Source organism: Rhea americana, unplaced genomic scaffold (assembly GCF_003343005.1).
Source record: "Rhea americana isolate MKP2758 unplaced genomic scaffold, rheAme1 scaffold_118, whole genome shotgun sequence".
Taxonomy (NCBI): Eukaryota; Metazoa; Chordata; class Aves; order Rheiformes; family Rheidae; genus Rhea; species Rhea americana.
In genome coordinates, this window is record NW_028185239.1 from 1,224,442 (window position 1) to 1,246,014 (window position 21,573).

The 21,573-nt window shown below is 39.7% G+C and overlaps 1 protein-coding gene across 4 annotated transcripts in view; it reads right to left on the reverse strand.

The window, feature by feature from the left end:
* Window positions 1–21,573, reverse strand: part of ALCAM (activated leukocyte cell adhesion molecule) — a 127,225-nt gene that overhangs the window by 37,549 nt on the left and 68,103 nt on the right. For 3 of the 4 annotated variants that reach the window (XM_085319182.1, XM_085319197.1, XM_085319205.1), the window contains exon 2: window positions 1,500–1,600. In XM_085319182.1, the coding sequence (XP_085175308.1) occupies window positions 1,500–1,600 (101 nt within the window). Of the gene's footprint in view, window positions 1–1,499; window positions 1,601–5,396; window positions 5,470–21,573 lie in introns of those variants that run through there. The other variant, XM_085319189.1, reaches the window with a different exon arrangement.

Below are 21,573 nucleotides of genomic sequence, written 5' to 3' on the forward strand. Positions count from 1 at the left end.
AAAGAAACAACCCTCCATAATAACAAGTGTTATCATGCTGGGAGCTTCCTGGAGAGAATGGGTACAAGTTTCACTTGATTGTATGGACCATGTCAAAAATTTTCCTACAAGTGTAACTCTACAGACTATTTTGTACACAAGGCTTTGTGATCCTTTATATTATGGTTGACATTATCTGTGAAATGCGCACACKTACAAGTCATGATGTCTCCATTTACTGACTAGTACTTGTCTGACATGAACAATCCAAATGCACTTAAAAGAAAAAATGGATCTCTTTTTCTCAGAATAGCCTTACATCCTCACAGAGACAACTTCTGTCTTTCTAAGGAAAAGCCAGTAGACCAAAAAACACATTGTAAAACATAGGCCCTGAATCTTTCGAATGCTTACATGAAACATTTTCCGTAGAGTTCTCACTCAGCATCCCAAAACATGTTTGTGTAACAGGAATTCTTGAGTGTGCAGGGTCTGTAAAGACTGCAAACCTCCAGGTACAAGGGAAAGAGCCAGCGGGGATTATACAACAATTGAAGGGGTAGATCTTTCTGTTTTAAAATGGGCCACAGGATGCCATTTGGAATAAGAGAGGGAGTACCATACAATCTCAAAGCACAAATCCACTGTCAGAGTAGAAATTCAGGCTATGCAGTCACTCCTGAACTAATGGCCCTGCCACTTCTCAAATTACCTCTTACTACAGGTAACATTTTGGTTTGAGCATAAAAGGAGATTTAAATTAACCTTACACAAGCGTGAAAAATGTTTTTCCTAGTGTCAGTCTGAGAAGCTAAAGGGTTTCACTGCTCCAGTGTTTCCAGTGTTTTTTTTTCTTTTTTTTTTTTCCACACAGCTTTCCAGTGTTCTAGGGACTCTGATCTACTTTCAATTTGGCCCTCGATGCAGGAGAAGTGTGTTCTGTGGTGTCTCTACAGCAAGCTAATTGAGATAATCATCAGAGCCCTGGCATGGTTGTGGTGTGCCTCTGTTCTCTGCACGCCAGGAACAGCAGAGTGAAACCACCAATGATTCTACTAAGGTTGGCTTTGCGCTCTTCACTGTGTGTAACATACACTGAAGCATGAAACAGTATTGAGTGACTGTCAAATCAACCAAACACAGGGACAGAGTTTTACCAGGGATGAAGCACTCCCTGCTTYGGGCAGCCTGCTTCAAAAGCATTCAAATGTACAGGAACGGTTCTGTCAAACTACTGAGACAGCACTGGGTAACATGCCAAATTTCTAATACTGGTTGGCAGTGAAGTCCTAAGTAATTATTTCTCTTGAACAATGAAGATTAATTCCTCATACTGCTAATCTATACTTGGCAGAAATTACACAGATTGTAATCTTGTAGTCTTACACACACAGAAATAAATATCTTCTTTTACTTGGCAGAAATTCTCTAGGTTGAAATCTTGCAGTCTTACACATACTAAAATAGGYATCTTCTTATACTAGCTCTAATGAATTAAGGTTAATGAAAGCTATACTTACATATTTCCATTTTCCAAACATAAGACCATCTGGTACTTCTAGACGACAAGGCATAATAATAGTGTCTCCATATACTGCATTTACTGTATACAATCCCAGAGCTAGAGGAGAAACAGAGAAAGAGAGGAAACAACTTAAGTGTTTTTCTGAATTCCAACATGCTAAGCATGCTATTTAGTTCAAGGCTATTAAAAAGGGAAAAAAGAGCTATGTCCCATTGCAAATGGTTATTTTCCAGCACACAGGGTTTATCCCCAAATCTCTAACAAAACAGGATTCCTGACAATAAATACATTTACTCAAATACTGCGACCCTTTTGGATCTACATTTCTTGCTGCAGTCAGCAGGAGCTAAGTGGATTTGAAAATACARTTTCACCTGCTCACCCAGATGAAAGCACACACAACAGCCAGTATCCGCAGCTACTTTTCCAAACTACTCTTCAACCTGGAAAAGGAAAACCCCAAACATTTATTTTCCCTCTCTGCAAAATTGATGGCCATTTCTTTCTAGTGAGGTTATGCTACAACACAGTATCATGAGTTGTAGCACCAGTACAGGAAGGCCAGAAGGGAGGGAGGAAGAGAGGGAGAAGAGACAGGGAGGGAGACCAGGAAGGAGAGAGGGAGAGAGGAAGGAAAAGAGATGTTATTTAAGTACTAAGTTCTCTTAAATCTGGAAGACAGACTAAACCTTACATTTAGGTTTTGGAAAAATAAAGCAAAATGCTTCCATGGATCATTCGAAAACCTAACCACACTATTATTGTGATAACATGTAAGACTTACGGAAGAAAACTGACCCACTTATTTCATTGTCCAAAGCGTGGGAATTGAACAAAACCAACAAACTCTTAAGTGAGGAAACGCGAAAACTCAAGTMAGTTTCAAGTGCAAGATGTCACTATTTGGTGCATTTGCTAAGAATGGCACTTTGCGCTGTTTCTATCTTCAGTACCACCCCTGCCGGCAGGGAAGCCACCCGCTCCCCAGGCTGCTCCCAGGGCACAGATGGTAGGGGAGAGAGAGAGCAAATGCCCGGGAGATCTTCCCTCCGGTGCTCGAGTGAGCGAGGCGCCCACTGCCCGCTGCTGCCCGCCCGCGGCTTCTGCCAGGGTCTGACGCCCAGGGACGCAGACCCCTCCTGGCTCTCCCTCCGCTTCCAGCCGGAGCTGCCTAATCGAGGGCTTGCTGCCAAAGCAACTGCAGCTAAGAGGCGGCAGCAGGTTGCTGGCGCCGTCACCAGCGCTGGAGAAACGCTCGGGCCTTCTAGCGGCCTTCGCTCTTCAGGAGACGCAGCCCTTCGGGCTCACGCGGTGGGGGGCAGGCCCGTCTCTCCGCGCCCCGCAGAGCACACGCACCCACCTCGCATCTTCTTCGTGGGACCCCTCTGCAACCAGGCAACCGCTGCTCTCGTGATGCCCTCACACAGTTAGCCACAAGCATACTTTCAATGTGTCAGGTACATTATAAAGACTGCAGTCTCTAATCTGCTACGTGGTCTGCCAAGACCAGCTGTTTCCAAAATTAAAATAGCAACTAGTCCACTAGGTGGTGCTGAATAAATGCAAACTTTAAAAATGTTACAGAAAATTTTGAGGAAATCAGCTAACTCTAATATTTACTGAAACAGAACCAAAGTTCCATGAAATCAAAGCCTTAGYGGAAGTAAAATGAAAAAAAGGTATAAATTTCCCCCTTGGCCCTCTCTTGCAATCATCCTCGTTCTGATCAATAGAAGGGGGACAAAGTAATTTTAGTTGTAAAATTTGAATCCCAATTTTTGTTTCAGTTAGAGCTAGCAAACAGTCCTTTTTGCTTCCTTTCTCCCGAGTGCAAAACTACAAGACAGACTTGCTAATACAAATTCAACAAGTACATATATTCAAGGAGTGAGGTGCTTAGCACTAGTTCAAACTCCAATCAAATATCATTAGTAATTTAAAAATCTGTAATGGTTATTTCACATCACATGGAAAACCAGGAATCTGCTCCTTCTGCTAGGATATATGGTCTGTCATTAGAGGAAAAGAAAATAACCCTGTGAGATTTGTACTCTTGCTTTTCTATTGCTCTCTCTTAGACAATCATTTAACCCCTGGAAATTGGTACGGCAACGTGCATACACTATCAAATACTTGACAAACAGCCTCAGGAACATGAATGAAACCGTTTGGGGAGAGGATTTAAGTTTATAGCATTCAGAGCAGGTAATCAATGGCCTGTGATTTAAGAAAAACCCTTTAATCTAAAATGTCTTCCTTAAAGCACACAAAACCAACAAAACTATCTCTTGCCATAAATTCTGCCCAAACTAAAATTACACAGTTTTCTAGAAACTCGTAACACGTAGAATCAGAAAGAGGTTCTTATTACTGAGGTGTTTATTATATAGACACAGAGAAACAAGTTCTTACAAGACTACAAGAGGCCCTGCTGTAAAATTTCCCCCTCCCCACTCTGTAGCAACAAATCTAAGACATTTAAGGAGTGCAAACTAGTTGAATCACTGAAAACTTTCACAGCAGGAACTGCAGCAATCTCTGGAAAATAATTTTGCAAAGCTATGGATTAAAAATGACAAAAAAAGCCCTAAACAAATTTGGAAGTTCCTCTTTCTGTTGCTATTATATATTTTTGTAAAATGCCCGGCTGGAGAGGGAAATAGAAGAAAATGACTGCTTAATTTCATGACGAYGCGTACCATCAGCCATCATTTTCTGAGGGCCCTTGAGTTTCCTTCTCATTCATTCTAAGAGAAAGAAAAAGAAAGAGGAATCCACAAATACATAACAAATTTCCCCATGCGCTAACATAACACAGGGCCATGTCAAGGCCATCATATCTCATTAACTACAGGAGGGAGCAAACGCAATTGTAGGGAATAACACTGTAAGAAGTCTCTGGACACCATGCCCATGGCACTGCATTTCTGCTGTACCTTTCTATAGCACAGTAAGATCTCAAAGAGCTCCCCCGCATGATTTTCTGATGCTGCCTACCAGAACTGGGCCAGCGTTGCTAATAACAGCATTAATACAGAGGGGCAGGATCTGTTCCCATATGTGTTGGGAGAAGCTCCAATTACCTAGCTAGGAACTAGAGCTCTACACCAAGATAAGCCAGCTCAATTTCCTTCCACTTTGTTACATACAGGCTTGAGCAAACTGAGGTGCTTCTTAACTCATTTCCCCTTCTTTGATCCAGTAGTGAAGAAATTCCACTTTCAGCTAGATTAAGCCTTTCTGCATGGGTTTGGACAAGGAAAGAAAGCAGCGGCATCAGGAGGTATTATAACTCAGAGAAATATCCCAGCAGCATGCTGCTWAATTGAGATGACATTTGCACTATTATTATAGGGCTTTCCACATCACCTTGGCACTGCTAACTGGCATCCTTCTTCACCCCCCCCCAAGCGAAGAGCCAGCCAGTTAGTACCCACGTAGTTGGGTGGCAAAACAAAAAAGCTGTTTTGTTGATCAGAGCCTTAAAGGCAAAGGAGGTGCTGTTAGCATTTTATTTTAGAACCCTACCATGAATACATAATGCAGGTCATAATTTAGAATAATAATTATTTTCAAACCAACAGGGTCATTTAACAAGAACAGATAGAATGTGAATATCTAAAAATCATGAAACTTTGATGTTAGTCCAAGGAAATAACAAAAGCTGTAGGAACCACGTGAAAAGTAGTCATGTTTTCCACCTGTCTTCCATTCAAAGTACCAAATGCTCTTCTTTCAGCAAACGCCTTTTTAAAATGCTTAAGAGTAAAGTTTTTGAGATGAATTTAAAACAGAACAAAGCCTGTTTAAACACCCTTTAGACGTAAGATTCATCGGAGACTATGAAGCTACATCAGAAAACTGACCAGCAGCGTTACTGTCTGAAACTCACCTTTACCTGCAGGCTCAGCTGCCTCACAGCACAGCTCAGCTCCAGTTGCTAAAGTCATGGGAAACGGGCAACCRAGCCTCCTTCAGTACCCCTCAGGCCACTGACGTTGGGTGGGCATTACATTCCCATTTGCTCACAGCTCATGTTTTAACTCTGAACTCAGTTGGCATTTTACATGTGCAAAGATGTCTCCTGTCTTCCTTCTGTACYCAATTCTTCGCTGCTGATGCTTCTGCTCCTGGAAGGTTCAGCAATGATACTTTTTATTACATTTTTTGGWCCTAAAGAGTAAAGTCCCATTAGCAGAGAGCAGCAGGATGCTGTGGCTGTTATCGTTCTTTGTGGCTATCATTAACAGCTCTGCAGGCTCGTAGGCAGACGGAATGAATTAAAGGCCTGCAGAAGGGCAGTGTCCAACCCAAAGAGCTGCTGGTTGCTTAGTGCCAACTTCAGAAACTGCCAGTGAGTCTGSTGCTCCAAATCTTTTCTTGAGATTTTGGTCCTCCCACACAGCCCAGATTACCTTMTATGTATGCACATGTTGTGGTAGGCTAAAAAGCTTTCCTAGTCAAATAAATATTTTATTACTTCTGAAAGTAGTAACAGGCATTTTTTTGTTTCTGCCCTCTGCTTCACTGCTAAGCCTGAAGGCATTTTGGGCTTATGTGTACACATATGCTCTTAAGCATCCACTTAGCTTCCAGCCTGGGCAACATCAATATTTCACAAGGAAAAGAGCTGCAGCTTCTTAAGATCAGGAAATCACCTCTTATTAACAGTATGCGTGTGTGTGTGTGTGTATATATATGTGTATATATATATATGTATATATTTAAAGGACAAGGCAACTGGGCATTGGTGTGATGGAAAAGGTATTAGCAAAAAATTCATCAGCTTTGAACGAATGAGATGGGGCCTGTGAGTGGGTACTTACTGTCCCAGCCGTTGAGAACAAAATGCTCCATGATGACTTTCATGCTGAAAGTTAAAAGAGTTGGACTCCTCAGATAGGAAGACTTTAACTTTAAACTACTTTTTTTCCTCTCCTTTTCCTTCCCTGTCAGAACGTCACCTTTTCTGTAAGACATTTACTCRTCTTTCAACACTTTTACAAGACTGATTATAGGAGCAGAGAGAGACAATACAATGAATGAAGCATGGTTCTCACGATTCCCTATCATCATGGACTGATTGAAAGTCAGCTGAAAAGAATGGTAAGTCCTGAGTGGACAGAAGGTGCTTTAAAACATCTTTGTGGCCCAGGCACAATAGCCTGGGAGCCAAACATCCCTCATAGCATCAAGATTGCAGATAAAGGAGGTGCCCAGGTCCCATTTTGTCAAAACATTTGTCTTTGCAATCCATCTCACTCTACTAAAAAGAAGTCTCTTTACGCGAGCTACAGCGGGTACTTCTGCAAGCTGTCTGCACAGACGGTCTTGTGCACATACACAGTGCTTGTTTTTTCCTCAGTTTCATGTGTGCTAACCAAAGGCCACCAGAGAGAATCTTCTTGGATAACACCATAGTATTCATCTTCTGGCATAGCAGAGAAAACACRAGATATGCTTCAGAATTTTAAAAAACTGGTTAAAGTAAGCATTAAAAAGGCCCATGTTATCTAAATTCACACACATGGCAACCTTTGTTTCAAAGTGGTGGGTATGAACATGCCTTGTTTTAAATTTTAGGCATCAAAACAGGGAAGCAAGTAAACATGTCAAATCAAGAAAATCCAATATTGATTACCTCCATCTAACACACATGACTGAAAACAAATGAGCATGCATTCATAGATATGTTATCTGATAAAGGTTATATATATAAGCATAATATTGTTTTGTATCTCTACCTCTTTATTTAGGGAAACAAATTTATACACTGGTGATTAAGATTTCAGAAGGGCTATTAGTTATAAAAGAATCATCAATAATATCCAAGAGAAAAAATAARCGTCAATATATCCAGCATCATTTAATGTAACAGAAACTTGTAAAATAACATAACAGAACTTGCTGAATAGAGTTTCCTATGCTTTACCACAGCATTTCTTCAATGGTTTTTAAATCCTGAATAATGTGAGAGTGCAGACAATTTAACGCCAAAGGAAAAATTCCTGTATCATCTTCTAAGCACTGACGCAATGGACAGCAATTACCCTTTGGAATCGTCACAGCTAACACAAACTCTCTGAAGATATGAAGTAACTGAATGGGAATGCACAYTCATTTTTAGCAAGACCCAACTCAAAACATGGACTGGACTCTGGAAGATGTTGAATTCCCTTTTGATAGGCAAGCCTTCCCCTCTCCCCCCCCCCCAAATCCTAATTAACTCTACAAACAGAAGTAGTCAAACCTGAACAGAAGCACTTCTGTGCTTAATACTAATTTTGGCAGGTGCTCAAGCAAAGCAGGGAAATGGAGCCTAGCGCCCAGCATAATCAAGCCATCAGGTAGTACATATTCAGAAAYAAGCAGAGTATCCAATGCTAAAATGATACTAAAAACAGCAGAGCTGGAGAGCACTTGTTAAATGTCAACACAATTCAGGTATCATTACCCTATAAAACAGTATGCTAAATTTAAAACATTCAGAGTTTTTCCTTATAAATGAGAAAAAATTACTAATGGAAACACCTCAACACTTCTGATGGAGCAGAAAATACTGAAAAAATTAGTGCTTTCACAGCAAAGAAATCAGACTCATACTACACCTGGAACTAGAGTTCATCATACATTTTATGCTGGAAAAATAATTGTATATAATTTGTGGGAAGAAGGGATCATTTTTATTTTAAGCCAGAAAATGCAAACATATGAAAAAAAAATCTCTCTTCACGTCTCTGAACCTTCAAAATGTTACCAAGTTTGCAAAAATTCCATTTTTTACTGGTTCACATCCCAAAATGACTTGCTCCCATATATCTTTGGAAATTCTTCCTCTGATGAGCCCTCATAACCAAGATTCTCCTGCTCCTTTCAAATTCTGTACAAAGCATTCAAACACTCTCCCATATCACTACAGAGAAAGCAGGCACAATTAGAAACCTGCCACATCCGATCAAGGCAGCCTGAGCAGCATCACCCTGTCAGTGAGGACTCCTCTGACCCCCTTCATCAAGAGCCCAGTGCACGTGTCTCYTTGGGACTTTGCTTCATGGCTCAGGCAGTCATGTACTGCACAGGAAGCCCAATTGTCTTCAGCTATTACTACACATACATATAGCTTAGCTTTCTACATAGTCCTAAGCATGAGTTCAAGCCTGGGACTTCCATGAGTTCAGACAGAATTGCCAGGCAAAAATCCCACATGAGCACACTCCCTACAATTCTCCAAGTCCTACAACATGACCAAATCAAACCCTGGGTTATTTGGTTATAAACCAGACTACTCAACTGCATCTTAATTCACTGTGGGCTACATCTGTGCTAAGTTTTCAAAACACTCACTTATTTCCATATTTAGGTGGCTGCTTCCCCTTCCTCCCACGCCAGAACAYGACTTTCATATATGCACACTCCCTTCACGAGACCTTTGCTGGAACTTTGAAATGGAACCACTTGAGTACAATCTTTTGAGAGCTTCAATGGGAATCTCAGTCCTCATGGCCGAGGTCTTAGAACGTTATAAACTCCCCAAAGCAGGTGGTTTTGTGGTAGAAACTACAGCGTGTTTGCACTGGTGGTCACCCCTGAAAGATCTACTTTAGCAAGGTTCACACTGAGCATTCCTCTCAGTATTTTAGAACATCATCAATGTTAGAGCAGCAAACTGGAGAATTTGCCGAAGAAAACCTTTTTCAGTCAGAATGCACCTACATAGTTTCTAAATAATTATGATTAATAAACTTTGTCAGTTTAGGAACTCTAAATGTTATGTATAAGGCACTAATCATCACAATGATCATACYGTGATCATCAAGACATTTCTTTAATTTTTGATAGGTATGCAAAAGAAATTTGCACATAGTAATTCTCTTAGAATTCAAATGTCCATCACTTAAGTTAAAGTACCACAGATATGGCTTTCAAAGTCAGTCAATGTTTCAAACTACCTAAAAACACCTGTTAAAATAAGCTTCTGCAAAGCTTGAGAGAAGATGAGTTCAAAGCTCAGCAGTTAGCCCTAGACTAATGGACGCAAAATGAATTGTGCCAACAGATAGATCTTTCTTTCTTTCTTTCCTCCTCAGCCATTTTGCCAGTGCCCAGCTCCAAGAAGACAAAGAAAACTGCTCTGAAGTTGGACAGCAAAGACCCTTTGCTTGCTTGGGAATGGTGAGGGCACCTCTGCTTTTTAATCTATTCCCTGTCGAATAAGGAAGGTCCTCCAATCTACAAAAGAACTAGAAAGAGAATCCATGAAAGACACCACATGGACTATGTTATAGAAGAATTTTCCTTTCAAAAGGAAAGATCCTAATATTCTTTCCACACACACACACAAATTACTTGTGATTTTAATGACTGTACGTTTGTATTATTTTACAGAAACTCCAGCTTTAGGCTTAGAATCATGTATTTCTATTTTCCTAGGTTTCGTACTACTCTGAAAACAGTCAGATTTGTTCTATAGACTGACTTGAGGGTTTAAATTTCCAAGCTCTTTAAGTAAATCTTACAGGCTTTAAAGTTACATGTATACTGGTATCATTGCAAGTAGCTAAAATATAATGTAATTCCACACAAATATTTATAAATAGGACTTATGGAACAACCTATCTACCTATAAAGTCTTGAATTAATAGAAGGCTAGCAGAAACAATGTTTCCACAAGATCTGGGTGGAACCACATCAGAAGACAATATTGGAAAGTTGTGGTCAGCATCAAAAAAAACAGCTGCGTTTATTAGGAGCAGCATATAGTGGAAAAAGCTTTGTTTCCCGCAGTTGATATCTCAGTGGAAAGACTAGTGGTGATAATCTGATGAAAATTTTTCCAAAACATTTTTAGGATAGTTCTCATTATAGTCTGAGATAGGATGACCATACATCTTTCTGCAAACACTTCTGTTCAAGATGTAGCCTTGACTAAAGTAACTATGATTAGTTTTCTCTAAATATATTTGAAAATTGAAAATAATGAAAATAGTTACTAACATATGGTGTTATTTTTGCAAATGTTCCAGCACATCTGCCACGGCAGTGAGTTTTAGCTTACCAAAGTTTGATGATACAAGCTGTCTGCCAGGAGATGAGCAGCAAAGTGTGGGAAAACAGTTCCTGAGTCAATATTGCAATAAGTTTCAACTTTCAAGTGTACCTAATTAGGCAAGATGGGATCAACAAAAATTTCTCTAGTATGGTGAACCTTCTCAAGCCATTTTGAGTTTATCTTCTGACTGCTTCTGCAACACACTTCTATTATATGCTTCCCAGCTTCCCTTCCAAAATACTCTTCCATTTGCTGAAGTCTCTCCAATTATCTTTCCTCTTCTCTGTTATGCTAGTAAGCAACTCTGCTGAGCAACCAATTGCTTAAAGGGACTTAAAAGTTTCTATTAAGTCAAATGAAACCTGTAGCTCAAAAATACTATCTAAAACCCTCATTATTTTATGCAATGAATCCTTTTTTATTTTTTTTATAGACAAATGTCGATGGATAGCATAATAAATAAAGAGCTGGCCTTCTTGCTTTTTCATAATGTGGTATTGACAGCATGGATCAATACACTCACATGGCAGAAGAACAGAAAAACACGTAATTTATGTATAAATGCTGAAAAAAAGGCTAAACAGCATATGTTTTTCATATCAGAATTATGAGAGATTTTGTTTTGGCACTGTAAGAGTATATTACCCTGTCATCCTAGATTTTAAGTCATTGTGAAGTTGGCAGCTCTCCAAAGTAGACGATATCTTGAAAAAGGAGGTGATTGGACTTTTGCCACTTGTCTCCTCCTTGTTTGCATTGCTTCACTACAACAAGGAGCTTCAGAAATGTGGCTGCAATTGTGGTCACACTGAAGCTGGGACGATGGCACAGACGGCAAAATGGGCCCAAGCCTCTTGGCTCCCTCCAGGGGGCACCTGGAAATGAGTAGATGGTTTCTCTTAGGGCGAGACACTGTGGCTCCTTTTCTGCCACAGGGCTGAGATTTTGTCGCACTCAAACATTAAATTAAGAATCCTCTTTTCATCAGCTGTGAAGCATTAAACAAGCGGGAGTAAATGCAAGACTAAGAAAGTGCTCACCGCATCCCACTTTGTCAACTGCTATTTCTGGAAGGTGCAATTACAGCACTATACAAGGCTTCGCTGTGATACACCATTTAACAAAAACCATATCGAGTACRAGCGTCCCTGACCAAAAGCAGCCTTCTTCAACTGTAGAAAACACAGGAAAAAAAGAGTTTTATTTTCTACACATTACGGTTCATGTACATTGGTAAAGTAATACTAGCTTGCCTGTATATAAGTTCCCCTTCTGAGGATAATGTTCCTATAGATTTTGTTCTGTGAGGATCTATAAGAGGACAAAGTGCAGATGGATCTTCCATGTACAGCTGTTTTTCGGAATTAGGCACTATCTTAAGGAATGCATGCCTTATTGATCTRTGCTCCAACTTTTGCATCAAAATACACAAAATTAACTCGAGCAAGTCCTTAGTTTTGGAAAGCGGTTGAAAAACCTCATTTTTTGACTCCAGGATCAGCCAGACACAAGAATGCACACAAACATGAAAGCATCACAGAAAAGCCTGACCCTGAATCCTCACACACCCATGTACACAGAGCCTACAGCAGCATTAAAGCTGTTTTCCCTCACTCGCTTTCTGTGCCTCTTCTACCTCCACTTAGTGAAAGTAGTGTGGGTAATATATCTAACATTCTGCAGTGCACTAATAATTTTTTAAATAAAAAGTGCATGCCCAAAATCATATATTTCTTAAATTCCATTTAGTATGAGGGACTTTCAAGAGGAAATCAACATACTAGAAGACAATCATAGGATCATTTTGCCAAATATTAGGCAGAAAAAGAATCACAGATTAACCTAGGTTTAAGTAAATAAGTGCAACGGAAATAATTATGAGTTATGAGAAACAATGTAACACAAAAAATTAGAAAAGCTGATTTGGTAAATCAATGCCACTGTAGTCCTTTTATACAAAGAAATCTCAGTAACAGGCACTGCTGTGATCACTTTCCTCTTCTGAATTTTCTGCATTCTGCCTACAATCCTCCTTTTAGGAGGAGGCACATCCCTTCTGCCTGGCTAGGATCCTTCCATGTTGAAAATTAATGCCTGGCAATTTTCAGTAACACATCTTTTTTTTTTTTTTTTTAAAAAACCCACACTTCTTGTTCCTCTATTTCAAATCACGATTTGCTAAGTTAAGTAACGCTAATATAAAGGACAGATCTCTACTATGCAGTATGTTCCAGATCTGCAAACCTCGCCCTCCCCCATCAGCTGCACATTCAGCTGGGCACCTGCCTGCTCAGGCAAAAGCCCCCTCAGGTTCAGCCCCCTACATCCTGCCCGTTGACACTTACCTGGTGTCAACCTTTTCTATAGCAAACAGGGCTTTGAGCAAGCAGAGGAGAACCTGTGCACAGAAGGCATCACTTTTGCATCTCTTTCTTAAGCAGAACTCTTGAAACATTTGCAATAGCTTTGACCATATTCTTCTATTAATCCTGTACTCTAGAATAGATTCAAAATACATACATATTTGGTCAATGAAAGTTTGACTGACAACTTGCAGAAGTACACCCTGCAACTTCCACTGACTCTCTGTAGACAGGTGACCTGAAATCATTTATCTAATATCGTGTATCACCTAGCTCCCTTCCCTTTATCATAGTGCAGGACCTACAGCTAACAAACAAGTGGTGTCCTGCAAAACTTCTATCCTGCATTTGTATTTGCCAGACTTGCTATTTGCTGGTTTTAGTAGTTTATTCCCAAAGCAAGCACAGCATGTGACTGTAACATCTACCAAAACATTATTTTCAAATGCGTTGCGTTTATGTAAGGTGAAAAACATAAGGTGCACGATCACTTCAAAGAAAGCCTTAGAGAACTCACAAGTATAAAAGGCACAGGGAAAAGTCAGATTAATTTTTCCATAATTCCAAGAGGGTTGACTAAGCTGTATGTGCTTTAAACAGAGAACATCCAGCCCTTCTGTTTTAAGGAAGTGGATTGATAAATGGAAAGTTCCACTTTTCTAGGCCATCAGGTGGCTCCAGTTCAATGGAAACCCCCCCACAGTTGATGACAGGCGTTTGGCTGCCGTGTCTGTTTTCCAACTGCGTTCTCCACTGATAAGGGAGATGACAGAGAGACGTAGACAACATTCATAGAGCCTCACTGGAATCATCAACAGGGCTTTGTTCCCTAGAGACAAGCCCCATCATTTCACTGATAGCACAATAACATAGGTATGAGGAGAAAAAAAAGCTCATTGAAAGTATAATGCAATGAATCCTTAYGATTTATGCTAAAATAAGTGACTGACAGCTCCTTTGAGGCCCTCTTTAGATTTAATGGGCTCCTCACAGAMCTAGCTTTTTAAATTTCACAGATGCCTGTAGCCAGCTTTGGTACTGGCAACTGTCTCCTGCCGTATGAAGATGAACTGAAACAGATGTGCTGTTTCACTGACGGGAGAAATCAACATCACTCTTCTTTCTGAAAGTTTTGCCTTTGCCTGACTTTCTTAACCAGTATTCTGAAGATTAACAGCAAATTATTTAGAAAATGAAATAGTTAATGTTACACAGTCTCTCATTCAATGGTGAAACGTAGGTGCACTGAAATGGAAATATGTAAGGCTCATGGGTTTTTAATGCCTATCATTTCTATTTGTGGATACTACTGGTATATGTGATTGTATGGAACACCGCCAAATATTGGGGTCTCTTTCAACTTCACCTTGTGTGTATTTACACGYTACATGCTCAGATAAGCTAGTATCTGATCTGCTATTACTTTTCTTCTGTATATGAATCCTTTACTGCTTTTACAAAGAAAAAACATGTTACTAAAAATAATGCATACAAAAAATACAGTGTCAGAGAGGACCGCTCAACTGCCATCCAAATTTAGTGGATGAGTTAACTGCTTCAAATTATTTTCCAATATAATATAACATTAGAATATACATTTGCTATCCAGTTATTGAGTAAACTGCTGTAAGTCTCAGCTGCCCACTAGAGAAATCCATCAAGGGTTAGAGAATGCAGAATATTCCTATTTATGTTTTATTAATTTACTATTTACACTCTAGAATTTTAAACTGTAGGCATCACTGTCTACACTGTATTAGTATAAAGTATAAAAGAAGCAGTATAATTGTAAGACAGACACATGTGGAAGAAATGTGTCTGATCTTTAGTCCCCAAAAGAGAGCCAAAGAGTTACTGGGAGCATGTGTGAACAGAAGCAATATAGAAGTTCAGCCTTTCAAATGTCTGCGCACACGTTTATCTTCAAGAATGCGTAGTCCCACAACATGAGGATAGGGACACAAAACATCAGTTTTTTTAAGAGAAAGTAGTTACACTAAATAGGATCCATTCCCTATTATTATACTGTAATGCCTCCTGAAACTCCAGGACCCCATTTATAGAAGAATAAAGAGGCATTACCAACAGACTGCTCAGGGACCCTGTCCAGATCAAACCTCAGTAGAGTGCTGGAAGGCCCCCATGGTACTGTTATTTCCAGGGTATAAATCCTATTTATGAGTTCCCCAAATCCTGGCATGTGGTAGGCACCTCAGCCACAAGTAACATCTGTAAGAACAGGAACTTTGTCTACCCCAGTAATACACTATGATGGTTCACTGCATGCCACTAGCATTGGCATTGTCCTGAAGAGTAGTAGAAARAGTAGCAGCTGCATAGACTTACAGGCTTCTTATTTGAGATTTCCACTTCGAYGGTTGGGTAAAAAGCAGTTCCTCTGGAGTTGCCAGCCTTAGTTAGATTCTGCTTTCAGTGCAGAGTGGCCATATTTATGCTTTATTGAAATTCTCTGTAAATACACATCTTTGTTGCTACAACGCTGGCCGCTTCCCTCTAAAGACCAGTCAGAAACTCCTCCTTGCAGAGGAGGCAACTGTGTGTGTTAATTAGCAGGACAGCTTCTATACATGCAATACGCTCTTGTAACCTGCAGTAATGCTCAGCTGCACTTCTAAGTACRTTTAGACATGTTGTTTTGACCTACATACTTGGGGCATGATCACCAGTTTCCTTATCTAGGCACTGCTGCTGCCCATGTCAGCTCTTCTCCCCAGCTGTCATGCTGATACCTTGCAGAAGCTTTGACGTGTACACACTACCTATTCATTTTTAGACACTAGCTGGGTATTCAGAAAGTTACTGCTTTGTAACAACCATTAAAGACAAGGTGTCTCCTACACAGCACGCATGTTRCCCAAGCGAACAAGCTACTGCAGTGCTCTGCTGAAGACTAGCAGCTACTCCAGGGCCGAGCACGTGTGCATATCCTTGTACTGCAGTACAGCAAATTAAACGAGAGGTACTTCTTTCATAAAAGACAGGCAAGTCATTTCATGCTTTCTGCAGAGAAACAGCATTCACACAAGGCCCAGGTAGGGAGTGAGTCAGGGTTTGGTACAAGTTAAAAGCAACTCTGAGTCAGYTGTAAATAGATGCTGCTGTGCTGTGGCCCCCGAAGGACTCTCACGTCTCAGGGGGCTCCTGGAGCACACTTAGCTACAGTCCTTCCTCAACACCACTCCAAGATAAGAGGAATGTGCCTATGCTAGATACCTGACAGCAAAAACTTCTCATACAACACAGTCACCCTGCTGGTATTTCAAGTTTTCTCTTAGAGGAGTACTCAGTGGGGGCCCCCCAAAATGAAAACCTGCTTTCCTGTCTTTTRCGAGGAAACTGAACGCTGATTACTACTATTTTTAATAGGCTCCAGCTTCTGTAAGAGCATATATGAATTAGCACATGTGCAAAAAAAAAGAAAAATGCTGTATACCCAATTATTCTGAAGAAATCCTGAAAACTAATTATTAGCTCTGGAATCCTTTTTCCTTTTTGGAGCCAGATGGTGCCCTCCCTAAAATACCAAGGCTAGGGAATTATTTATGTGAGCTYTGACCATATCTGAACGGCTCAGGGAATGATGTATGTTTTTAATGCCCTGATACTGACAACAAGCCTTTTTACTCTAAATTAATGGGAAACAAATGTCACACAGTGAAGATAAAAGTGACTTTGCAAAGTTTTACTCCTTAGAAGTTGTCTTTTTAAGAGACCAACGTCCTTGTAAAAATGTCAATATCTGCTCGTCTGAAAGAACACGGGGATGTCACGACACGCACGTGTGCTCAGATCACGTGTGCGCTCTGGTCTGTGCGTGCGTGGGAAGTCAATGCTGCTTGTGATAGTTTTAGGTTGGTCTTAATTGAAACTCTTTCAAAAAGAAGGCCTTATCTGCCCCCCCCAATCCTAGAATTACCCTCTAGCAAAGTAGCTACCTTAAGTTACTTAACAAAAACCAAGCTTCTCAGGCTTATTTGCTTTATTTAACCTTTTGACTATGCTTTTTAAAGTGCATTTAATATGYAAATTTGGTCAGAAACATAGATGCTCACAACCTAAACCAAATCCTTAGACTATGAAAAAGCAGGAAAGAGGCTGAGTCTGGAAATCAAGCTCCTGGGTGTAGCTTCAGCAGAGCATAATGCTAGTGTACACCACTGCTCTTACTAGTTCCCCCGTTGCTCCTCTCTGCCAAGAGCTAGAAGGGTGCCTTTGAATGGGAATCTGCAGCTTCTGCACGTGAATCCTATRAACCAAGACCTTTCCAGACACATTGCTCAAAAGTGTTCAAAAAAGACTTTTTAAAGAAGTCAACAAAAGTCTAAAAATACCGACCTTCTTTCTTAGAGGCTGCTGTTTTCACCATTGAGCCTCAATGTACCATGGCGATCACCGCTCTGACCCTCATTTTATAAAAGCAAAACAAACGGCCACAGTCAAGAAATGCCTGCCCATCACGGGTGAGGAGGGCTGCCAGCTGCGACCGAGCCACGACTGATGCCAAGAAGCTAGAAGACAGTTGCCATCAAGGTTTGAAATAGGTGATAGAATACCAGGCTGTGGAGATACAAGAGGCTTTTCTGCAGCATTACTCACATTCCACCTTTGACATATCTGATCCTGCTTCATAAGCATTAGGCATCTGTTTTGAAGCTCAAACATCAACAACTCCCAAAAGGTAACTTAGAATCATAGAATTGGTAAGGTTGAAAGAGACCTYTGGAGATCACCTAGTCCAGCCCTCAAACGAGTGGCCCATTCAGGGATCGAACCCACGACCTTGGCATTATTAGCACCACACTCTAACCAACTGAACCCTTCATACCCGAACTTGTGTTCTGTGCACCAATAGCTGTTTTAAGGGTAATTTTTCCTCTCAAGGCCAATTCATATATTCATCTGAAAATGGCTGCTGCAGTACTAAAATGAATCCAACAGAAAATGAACATCCACCATACCTCATAAAAAATCCCTCATTATTCTACAATCAAAACGGGGCACCGTAAATCAAGGTGAATGCATTTGTGTAGGTTTTCATTATCTAGATTTATATTAGGTACATGGCATTTATTTCCCATTAATTTGCAATATGAGGCATTTCATATTTTGTTCTCAAAATGACTAAAATGTGATAAAAGCCCACACAATAATTCCCTTGCCTCGATGTTTTCAAGAGAGTACCATATGGCTTGTATGGATCCCTCAACAAGAGGTTTCCTGAATTCAAAACTAATATGATTTGAGGACATTTTTTCTTTTTAAAGAAAATGTAAATCCCTGTAATATATTTTAAATTATATTCTATCTATCAAAACATCTTTTCCTGTCACAAGTACAAGCAAGCTTTTACACATGTCTCATTTTGATCTGTAATGGCAAATTCTTCAGCTTTTAAAATTGGCAGTTGTATTATTTTCAAACACAGCATCGCTGCACATTGTTCATAAACTACTGCTGCAAAGGCACCTGCGTGCCCCACCTACGTCTCACTGTATCAGGCACCTTGAAAATCTGGAATGTGGGGCAGCCTCTCTTTTAAAAAGAGCCGTGCTGTCTACAAAAGAAAGAAAACCAAATGAGAAGACCATTATTGGAAATTGTTTTGTGTGTGTGTGTGGGGGGGGGGGAGTATGGAGGAAAGCCAGCCAGACCTAGTGACACTGACAGGTAGGAAGTATTTGGCAAGATGATTATTTTGGGTTCAGTTCTCCAAAGTCCTGACACAGAAGGCCATTCRTTCTAGGACTTGTCTCAGATCAACCAACCAAAGAAAATCAAGAGCTAAAAGCTTTTCTGGATAAATCAGTTTAGCAGCCTCCAGTGCAATTTGGTAAAATATTCTGAATTGCCTTGGATTTCATACCAGGCTTTGAAATAACGTATTTATTTCTCAGGTTGGAAATAATAGTTACAACAGAAACTGCTATTTAGGTACACTTAAAGAAGAAGTTGGTCAGTCATCACAGGATGCTTCTGTACTCCTAAAAATAATAGGAGACACATATGTTAGAGCTCTGTTAGAGGTTTTTCTTTTCACCCAAGGAAAACGAAGCTTGTAGGATGGTACTGTCTGGGTGTACTTCCATAGGAAGCAACAGACTAAGAACTTGACAATTACAGTTAGGGCTTCACAGAGAAACAAGAGAGACTTCATTCCCAGAAGTGCCACAAACTGAGGCGGGAGAGAGACGATGACGAGGGTGGCTGCAAGGAAGGCTGCAGAAATGAGCTGAAGCTCACAAGCTACCAGAGCCTCCACCCTGCAGAGAAGCTCGCAGCACCCTCAGGAGGAGAAAAGCTCCCTTGRGAACCTCCATCTCTTTGGTCTCCARAGAACCTAGCCACRAGGACGAAAACCCACGGAAAAAATAACCTTTACTAGTTTTATTGTGCTTAATTTACTTATTTACTTCTCTGTAATTCTATTTTTAAATGTTTCTGCAGAGAATGATAATCTGATAACATCTGTCATACTGAACAGACAGACCTCTTAGGGAGGCAGACAAATTGGAATTTTCTAACAAGCATAACAAGACGGCTGTGGAAAGCATCAAAAAACTCTCAATACTTGGAGAAGTCAGCTAACTGAAATAAAGAGTGGTCTGTAAACATCCTGAACTACCAACCGAACCRTGACTACAGACCCATTTGTCTAACCCCAGCTATTAAGGAGCAGTATAATTCTATATTACTCTAACAAAAGTGTCATTTCATTAAAACTATTTGAAAGTAGGTGTTTCTGCCATTGTAGCCTTCTCCTATCTTAAAGTAAAAAAGTGGCTGTAAAATTCTAGTGAAAACTGGCAACAAACAGCAATAAATGACAGAAAAAAGGTCTCCCACCTTCAAAAGGACATAGAAGGAATTCAGCAGTGTAGCAGATTTGATTGATCAAGGCACGATCTCAACTAATCTCACCAAAGCAATTCTAATTAGGCAGAAAATGAAGGAATGGTGGCTTGATTTATATCAAATCACTGATTTTAATCATGGACTTAAATCAACCAAGTAGGACAGCCTGATTTAGCTCATCAACTTTCATCTTATACTTTTTACGTTTTTCCTAATGAAAACTCATTCATGTTGTTCAGACAATGTGAGGATTTTTAACAAATACAGACTTTTTGTTAAAATGGAGAAAAAAAATCCTTCATTACTAAATATTGAGCACTTGTTGATTACAAAGCCTCAGTTAACCTAGATTTTTTTTTTTTTTTTACTTAATTAAAAAACATCACTTTTGGAAATAATTCAAAATTGAAAGCTTGTACATGAAACATTTAATGCAAATTGTTTTAGAGATTATAGCAAATTTAGGCCGTAACATAAAGGATTTTAACTTAATTTTCTGTTAAAAATCTTCAGGTAAACCTGCAACATCATAGACTTTGATGAATTTGTGTTGAACAACACTAGACAACAGTAAAAAGTAAACCATTAGATTATATGAGGACACCGATGGATGGTATGAAACTTGATCTTACCCAGTATTCCCTTAAGAAAAAAAAAGAAAAAGAAAAAGAAAAAACTTCCAAATATGATATTGCTGCAGACACCATTAAAAAGAGGGAAGTGTCGATGCCAGGATCACAGTTCTGCAAGACTCTGAGTAGTTGGAATATGACACAGAAATCAAGATATAGCGCTATCTGGGAAAAAAGAACGCTTTATAATATATTGTGGGAAACACATAATCCAAAAGAAATGTCAACAAAAAGGAAGAGAACATAGCTAGTCATGCTGAAAAAGACTAAGAGGTGACAGGGAAGAACAGAACTGATTTTGTACACAGATACTTGGTAATATGATGCAGCAGTAGTGTCAGAAGCAATAAAGCATACTAATAAGAATGAAAAAAGAGACATTAAAATGATTTAAGGGATACTGCAGGACAAGGGCTGACAAAACATGTTATACCTAGTATGCCCAAGCTTCACCAGGGTACAGCATCAGAGTTTTGTTCACTGTTGTTTCCCTATCTGCTTTTATTTACAGCCTTGCTAGAGATGAAAGTTATCCAGGTGTCAGGAAACCAAAATTTTGTACCAAAGCATACCAAGACATCTATATTAAAATTCATATAAATGTGGGTTTAATTTAAGACAAAAGTGCACAACACTTGTAGATGAACATTRCCTCATTTTAACTGTACATACAAGTGAACTAATCTGCCATTTACGTTAGTGAAAAGCTACTGACAAAAAAATCGCAATCCTGAATCCTTGCAAGTTAGTATTTAATCCTTCAGCTCTGCTAAAAATGAGCAGAGTAGAAATGATGACACATTATTCATCAGTCCTGCCCTTGGTATGTATTCAAAACCATGGATTTAGAGCTGCTTATTTCTGTGACAACATCTTAAGCATTTTTCCTCGCTCTTGTTAGCTCTGGAAAGCTTTGAGAGAAAGATATAGAGTCTATCTGGAACCATTCAGAACAAAAACCAAACTAAACAAAAGTAACCCTCCTTCTGCAAAAGGTTAAATGAGTTTGATTTGCCCAGTCATACTCTATCTCAGCAATCTCTGAGCGTAATTTTCCCCTTCCATTGACAATGGTTTTGAATAATAAGAGATTTATAATTGACTTTAAAATCTTAAGTAACTTTGCTGTACTTTTCCTTACAACCTGGGAGA